The sequence below is a fragment of the Branchiostoma belcheri genome, unplaced genomic scaffold (assembly GCF_001625305.1).
Source record: "Branchiostoma belcheri isolate BF01 breed outbred unplaced genomic scaffold, Haploidv18h27 scaffold8, whole genome shotgun sequence".
Taxonomy (NCBI): domain Eukaryota; kingdom Metazoa; phylum Chordata; class Leptocardii; order Amphioxiformes; family Branchiostomatidae; genus Branchiostoma; species Branchiostoma belcheri.
In genome coordinates, this window is record NW_017804464.1 from 3348455 (window position 1) to 3356812 (window position 8358).

At 42.6% G+C, this 8358-nt stretch overlaps 1 protein-coding gene across 2 annotated transcripts in view; it reads left to right on the plus strand.

Moving 5' to 3' along the window:
* Positions 1–8358, plus strand: part of LOC109486403 (COBW domain-containing protein 1-like) — a 60298-nt gene that overhangs the window by 12965 nt on the left and 38975 nt on the right. For both annotated transcript variants that reach the window (XM_019790234.1, XM_019790233.1), the window contains exon 4: positions 2611–2707. In XM_019790234.1, coding sequence (XP_019645793.1) covers positions 2611–2707 — 97 coding nt within the window. The remainder of the gene's footprint in view (positions 1–2610; positions 2708–8358) is intronic.

Here is an 8358-nt window from a genome sequence, read left to right on the forward strand (position 1 = left end):
CCGATGCGCGCACAGATGCCATCCATACAATACAAATACAACATGGCCTTATTAACAATCACATAAACTATGAAGCCATACATTGAATAAGCTATACATATAATATGATTATCATAACCTTTATTTTTAAAATCATGCCAGTGAGCTAATTGCATGTACAGAGTGAAAGAAAGTAAAGTAAAGCAGTAGAATTTCTGTACTAGCTATGATAGTACTTTCATATGGTTCGTCCTCATCGTCATCATTCAATGTGGTCTATCTCTTGCTACTAGTGACTGGTAATACCTCTGTAGATTCTTCACACTGGCAGAGTACCGTACTCCTTCTCTCTTGTCAGCTCAATTACTTTTGTGACAACATACAAAGTGTATTTTAGTTTGTATGTTGGAAAATACAAAAGACTAACATTCTAAGTTATTGACATTCTTGAGTAAGAACAATCTAGTTTTTGAATAGTTAAAAGCAAAACAACGAAAATAAAAAAATGTTGTAATTGTTAAAATGCAGAATTGTTAAAATCGTTAAAACTGATAAAATTGTTAAAAATTATAAAATTGTTAAAAATGTTAAATTGCTAAAAATATTTATGTCCGATGCACTGGGGTTCGAACTTGCAATGCCTGGGATTGCCGCCTTGCGCGTTTCCAACCGAGCTAACTCGGTGCGATACACATCACTCACTGCATTGTATGTCATAAAAAGTAAACAGCATGGCGGTATTGATCGCCTAAAGCCACCAAGACTTTCAACTATTAACTACGGGGTTTCCTTCCTTATCAGGTTTGCTTTTGAACCACCTTGATGTTACTTAACTATCAACCCGGCTAGCAGAAGCCGCCGGCTCCTTTGATATTACAGCCGCTCCCTGTCCAATCTTGTTTACACGCCGGGCGCAGGTCATTGACCTCCAACTTGCGTTGTTCCAACAGAGAAGAGCAAAATGTCTGGCTCCCGCAGAACGTACCGCACTCTCCCGCTGGACGTACCGCACTCTCCCGCAGAACGTATCGCACTCTCCCGGAGGACGTCCTGCACTCTCCCGAGGGAAGTCCCGCACAGCGTCCTGCACTCTCCCGCAGAACGTCCCTCGAAAATTGATGCGTATTTCGTGGCCTGTGCTGTACCTACCAAAACACTTGAGTTCATACTGTCAAAATGGAATGGCTTTGAACAGGTGTTAATTGAGTTAATCCAATCAAATCCAACAGCCAATCAGCAAGAAGAAAAGATTAGGCTGCGTCAGGTTCATGCTTGCATGCCCATTTATGGGCATGCCGCCGAATTTCTTTCTTATTACGTCACGCGCGTACGCCCCCACACAGTACTTTCCTATGGGGACCGCTAAAAAAGCAAATAAAACGATTGTAAAAGCTTGTATCACAAAAATTTAAAAAACGCCTAGGGGTATTTGCCCACTGTACCTCCATACCAAATTTCAGGACCTTAGGCCCTAAAATGAAGAAGCTGAATCCATTTAAAGAAATGGCAGGAGGAGGAGGAGAAGGAGAAGAAACATCAGAAAAAGCAATATGGTTTCACCACACCACTTCGTGGTGTGGTGAACCCATAATAACCTCCTTGGCTGAGGCAATGACACGTATTACAACTTTTGCAGTGTTGAACATGTCTGTTCTACTGTCAACACATGTACAGTTTACACAAAAAGCATTACAGCATACACACGTTGTACATTGTACCTTCCTTTTGTTCCTCTTTGCTGTGCCAATTTACCGTAATGGACAAATGAATTCGTTCAAGCTGTGCGGCGCAGTTTGGGCTCATTAACTCGGCAGATATGATTAGCAGCGATCATTCAGCGGCGGAGATCAGCGCACAGTTAGTTCACATTAGCCCGATTCACGTAATCAAATCACATAATGCTCTACCAACAGTTCCATCAAGACAAACTGTTTGTAGAGACTATAATGTATTGTATCCATTTAGAGTTTCGCTTGGCTGGGTCTGATTATAACCATTTTGTGGCTCCCTCAGTAGGGAAATTTGAGACGTTTGATTAGCACAGTCACATTAGGTTGAACCTGCCACAATGGGTGCTTACTTTGCATAATGTACTTTGGCTATCAACACATTAGTTTATTGTTGGAAAGTAATACTGATTTATGTGTCTCCTTTATTCAGACAAAATGTGTGGGTAACTTGGATGTGATTTCGCTTAAAATTGGCATAATGGCTGAGCCATATGTACTTTGGGCTTGTCAATTATTGCAACATGTTGTGTAAGGGCCTACTATAGGTTTATAAAAAGCAGTTACCGCTACTGTTTAATAGATGTTTGAGAGCATTAAAAAGGTATTTTATTTTACATATTGTAAGTGACTTATTTTCCTAGCCTGGTATTCAAACATATTGCAGAGAGGAAGAAAGAGACATGGCAGGTTTAATAGTTTAGGATACCAGGTTCAACTTCCAGCATTTTGTCAAGGGAACACATCTAATTTAAAAAAAAAACCTCCCCCCATGCAGGACCTCCCACAAATCAGATGTCACCCAGGCTATGAAGCATCAGGGTAAAAAAAACTGTTCCCAAACTGAACTTTTTTTTATATGTTTTTACTCAAAATAATTAACTTTTCTACTTCTGTCCTTCAGGAGGAGAGATAGAGAAGCCCATCTCACTGGGAGAGTCAGGAGAGGTGTTTGAAGAGTGGCTGGAGCTCAGGAACGGATGTCTCTGCTGCTCTGTCAAGTATGTTCTACAGGCTGTAATCTTCAATAGCTGATCACTCCTGCTAGACAAGTGTTTGGGCATCTTTGGCTTTGCCACTGGGAGGTTTTAACCAATCAAGTTAAGTTTTCCTGCTGTTCCATTGGTGGGCCTACGCTCAAATACTGAGCATTTGACTGACAGGTCTACCTCATCAAACCAGACCCCTGCACAATGGATAACTGCTTTGAGCCTGCTGTGCTATGGGTCTGGCATCCAGGCTAATGTCCAATATATTTTCTTCAGAACATCAACAGTGCCTCAAAACCTCCAAGAAATGTCATTAAGTTACAGAAATCATCCTTTAACACAGAGTAAGGTGTCAGTGTACTTTCACTGTTTTTAGTTGCAGTTTGAACTGCAAGAAATAACATTTTAGAAGGTTAGACATTCCCAAATTATGGAGCCAATGCCAATGTTAGAGTCTACACACCACCTGCATGTACCAGTAAATATATGATTGTCCATTCTCTATAGTACTATCTAATTTTCAGTCAAAGTTTCTGCCATCATCCAAGTAGTCGACTTGGTTGTGCCCAGCCCTTACCTTTAGATATATGTGAGAAGGTAACTGTTACACCATGTCAACTCCCTGAGCACCAATAGCAGGAGAACTTGGACCCAACAATGGCTCCTTGTCTCACCTAACTCCACTGCCAGCTGGTGCACTGGTGATCTATGGTGGGAGGCCTGGTCCTGATTTTCCTTGGCAGGGGTACCAGGGGCAAGGTGACAAGTGCCCAGCCCACCACCACCTTCCCTAATGCCTCCCGTTTCTATCTGTTTACAATCTAACACAAACTGTCAGCCCAGCTCATCCAATCTAAACACAACAGAGATTTCTGGGCCAGATGGGGCATCGCTAACAAATCCTAACACATGTCGGCCTACATTTCAACCAAGGACCCTTCTAGTAGCTACTTCACCATCCGTCCTGTCTCAAAAACTTGTGAGCAGACTTGTAGGTCAAGTCCAGCCTTTCCTTGACTTTCACCTTGTCTTGAAGAATCGTGCCTTTCTTGGCTGGGGAGGTCAGAGTTTTCTGGCCGCCCACGGTGCAGGGCTGTGTGGAGTGTTGTCCCAACCTACGAAAGACCATAGGAACAAAACGTTAAACAGACGACAAGCTTAAACAGACGACGAGCTTAAACAGACGACGAGCTTAAACAGACGACGAGCTTGCTTAAACAGACAACGGGCTGGCTGAAACAGACGACGAGCTTGCTGAAACAGACGACGAGCTTGCTGAAACAGACGACGAGCTGAAACAGACGACGAGCTAGCTGAAACAGACGACGAGCTAGCTGAAACAGACGACGAGCTAGCTGAAACAGACAACGAGCTGAAACAGACAACGCGCTTGCTGAAACAGACGACGAGCTGGCTGAAACAGACGACGAGCTGGCCGAAACAGACGACGAGCTGAAACAGACGACGAGCTGGCTGAAACAGCGAAGGAGCGACGCTCCCGCTCCAAGGCTGGAAACCCTGGCTCCTTGTATAGTGTACGGTCCCTTCTGAGTGACACCAGATGCTGTCTATGGCCCTGTTCAGACGGAATCAGTGAACGCGCCTTACATGTGTTGATGATATGAATGGTATGAATGTTAGACATCCAGGTAAACAATACTCATAGGAAATTCAAACTCCTACTACTGGATAAGTTATGGAGATAATATCCGGACGTTTCAAGTGACATTCACCACTCTTCTTTAGCGTCACTAAAGAGCTAACGTTAACTTTGTTAATTGATTTGTTTATTGCAAATTCATGCCCGAGGGCTAATCGCATACATACATTGACAAGAAAAATGTGGTGATATAAAACTATTTGCTAACATGAACTTCTACGTGTACGACATACTTATCATACTTATGAACTTGACCAATAAGGCGAGAGCGCACGTACACACACAACAAACCTACACATACTAATCAATACAAGGTGGAAGGATGGCAAAATGTCAGCAACTAACTTATTGTGTGGTGGAAAGTTGTAGAAAGTATGGAGGTGGAAAGTCAGAAAGGCGAAATTGTTCAGTTCATTACGACCAGTACAGTAAACAGACAGCCAGGCAGGCAAGCACATTTTTCAACTCGATGTGAAAAGTGTTATAATCTGACAGACAAAAGAGTGTCATTCTTTGATGGGCACCCCGAAGGTGCTATAAACCGAACGACCCCTGATGGGTTTTATAGCGGGAAGATGGTGACGGCTGTTTAGAAGTGGAGAGTCTGTTTAGAAGTGGAGAGTAGCTCAATTGTGCTTTTATCGTGTTCTGTTAACTCCCAACCCATTTATTTTTCAAAGAGTCCGTTAATTCATCTCCCACTGCCTCCTGAGATTAAGTCAAACCCCCTAATAGCATGACAAGAATAGCTTAATAGAATAGAACGAATTAGAATAGCAGTTACCTTGTTCCTATTACCTGTTCTCATATTGCATACTAGTATTTACTTTTTTTTATCCTGTATGTGTCGTTCGTCCGTCAGGTTGACGAGGACCTGTATGTATACCAACGTTATTAGATTTAAGTACAGATAGTAGGTTCGATAAGTATGTCGTACACGTAGAAGTTCATGTTAGCAAATAGTCTTATATCACCACATTTTTCTTGTCAATGTATGTATGCGATTAGCCCTTGGGCATGAATTTGCAATAAACAAATCAATTAACAAAGTTAACGTTAGCTCTTTAGTGACGCTAAAGAAGAGTGGTGAATGTCACTTGAAACGTCCGGATATTATCTCCATAACTTATCCAGTAGTAGGAGTTTGAATTTCCTATGAGTATTGTTTACCTGGATGTCTAACATTCATACCATTCATATCATCAACACATGTAAGGCGCGTTCACTGATTCCGTCTGAACAGGGCCATAGACAGCATCTGGTGTCACTCAGAAGGGACCGTACACTATACAAGGAGCCAGGGTTTCCAGCCTTGGAGCGGGAGCGTCGCTCCTTCGCTGTTTCAGCCAGCTCGTCGTCTGTTTCAGCTCGTCGTCTGTTTCAGCCAGCTCGTCGTCTGTTTCAGCCAGCTCGTCGTCTGTTTCAGCAAGCGCGTCGTCTGTTTCAGCCAGCTCGTCGTCTGTTTCAGCAAGCGCGTCGTCTGTTTAAGCTCGTCGTCTGTTTTAGCTCGTCGTCTGTTTTAGCTCGTCGTCTGTTTCAGCAAGCTCGTCGTCTGTTTAAGCTCGTCGTCTGTTTAGCTCGTCGTCTGTTTAGCTCGTCGTCTGTTTCAGCTTGTTGTCTGTTTCAGCTAGCTCGTCGTCTGTTTCAGCTAGCTCGTTGTCTGTTTCAGCTCGTCGTCTGTTTCAGCAAGCTCGTCGTCTGTTTCAGCCAGCCCGTTGTCTGTTTAAGCAAGCTCGTCGTCTGTTTAAGCTCGTCGTCTGTTTAAGCTCGTCGTCTGTTTAAGCTTGTCGTCTGTTTAACGTTTTGTTCCTATGGTCTTTCGTACCAACCTGGTAGCTATTACAGAGTGTGACAGGAGGATATAGCAACAACACATCATGTCCCCCAGATCAGGTGTGATAGCATTATTAATTGGATAAACTTTATTTCAACACCAGGAAGGCTTCAGCAGCCAGAGAGGGTCCCTGCTGTTAGTTTATCAGCACTAGGGGGAACATGTGGTCATGGAGGGGTAGAGGTGACTGACCAGGAAGGAATATAAGGTGGGGGGGGGGATGAGTAAAAAGGTTGGCAAGGAAATTCCATGGCCCAGTTTATGTGATCTTTCATTTTGATTTTCTTGATTTTTTTTCACCTCTTTTGTCACAACTTCTGAGGTTTGTTTTCCTCCAGGTAGTTTGGTCATCCTTATTATATCCCTAGGGCCACACCAATTTAATTTGTTGGTTCTCGGATTCGCCTCTTCTGATTTGCAAAAAAAAAAAATACATTCTGGTACTGAATCAACTCAAAAAGCCCCCAACAGTTGAGGAATGTCCCTTTCTTCCTACATGTATTTGTTACAGTTTTAATTTGGGACCACATTAAACCATACATTAGATACAGCTCTGCTTCTACTTACCTGGCTCTAGATCACTACTACTAATATTATTAGACCACACTTGTTTGGCATATCTTCAACAGGTTCAAGTTGATGGGGAGTGAGAACTGTAGACGCACTTAATTTGGTGGTCATACCTTTCAAACTTTAGATTTATGAAATACTACGTATGTCATAGTGTCTTTTTCTCTCTCCTTCCTTGCCCCATCCTCTTGTGCATGTGACTAGGACATAGGACATAAGAGGAAGAATGACTTAGAATTTGAAGTTTTACACATACAAGCAGTGATACAAATTTTGATATGGACATGATCATGAATACAAGTTAGGTGAGCAACAAAATGTCATCCCCCATGATCTATTAGCAAGGTCACTGTCCAATGGACCATGTATATGCAGCTATAAATGATACAAAAGTTGTCATCCTTGAGTAGAAGCAGGTGTGTCACAGATGAAGATGTTCCCACTGTCAGGTTTGCCCACCACCTGCTGAGGTTATGTTAAGGATTTATGCGAGGATGACAGTAAAGGTTTGCAGGAAGTCTCCAGCTGGCAGAAGTGCTGATGTAGTTTTTGGAAGGTGTGGTGTGTCTGGGCGAGGCTAACCCAGGTGTTGATGGGGCACCCTGTTCCCACATTCGTCTCTGTCAGGCCAGGCCACAACAACAGTCTGGTTCTCATCAGTTTACTCCCAATCACTCTACCAGGTGGTTAGGTACTCTCCTCCACCTTGTGGATAGTTGAACCTTTTATTTGTGCTAGCACAAAAGAAAACTGTCACTCCTACTAATCCTAGTCTTCGCCAGGGAACATGAGTCAATACAGAGGTGGATTTTCATGCTGTAACAATCACTTCCACCTGTCCTTGATGACTAGAATCATAGTGTACAAATCTAGTCAGAAACTAGAAAGGTAACATTTGCAAAGAAAATGCATCATGTTTACTTTCGCATATGGTCTGCTCCGTTAATTCTTACTCAAACACCTTCATATATGTGGTCAGACAGGAGTTTAAATCCTTCCTGCTATAGAATTGCAACATGATGTAACCCCACACTGGTTACCATGGTGACAGACATCTCGTTCAGGTCATTGACCTTATTGATTTGGAGAAGAAGAAGAGGAAACGGAGCAAAAACTATGTTTTCCTTCGGTAAACATAACAAGGCTATGGCAGGGCAAAAGCAACAATACAGTTTCATGCTACGAAATATGGTATACAGCTTATTCATACAGATACAGATACATGTTACATATTGTGTATTTATAAGGTCATCAGTGTGTAACACCCCCTAAAAAATTATTAGCCAGTGTGTTACAGTACAAGAAACCAGCAAGGCAACTGAAGTCATCCGATCAATACAATTCAGAGGCAAAGTAGTTAAGACGTGAAGAAAAATGATTATTGAGAAGAAGCACAAATTGGGCCAAGGAGAGCAGGGAAGGGTGAAGTCTCACATAAACTACCTTCAGCCTGTAACAAATGAATCTGCCACCTGTGAATAAGGTTTGTGTTTCACTCCAGGAGAGACCACAGTTTCCTTGGAAGGACCAGAGGAAAGGGTCAGTGTCTTTAAGACAATGTGTTTCTGAAGACACATGCACCTGTTCGAAGTAATGATG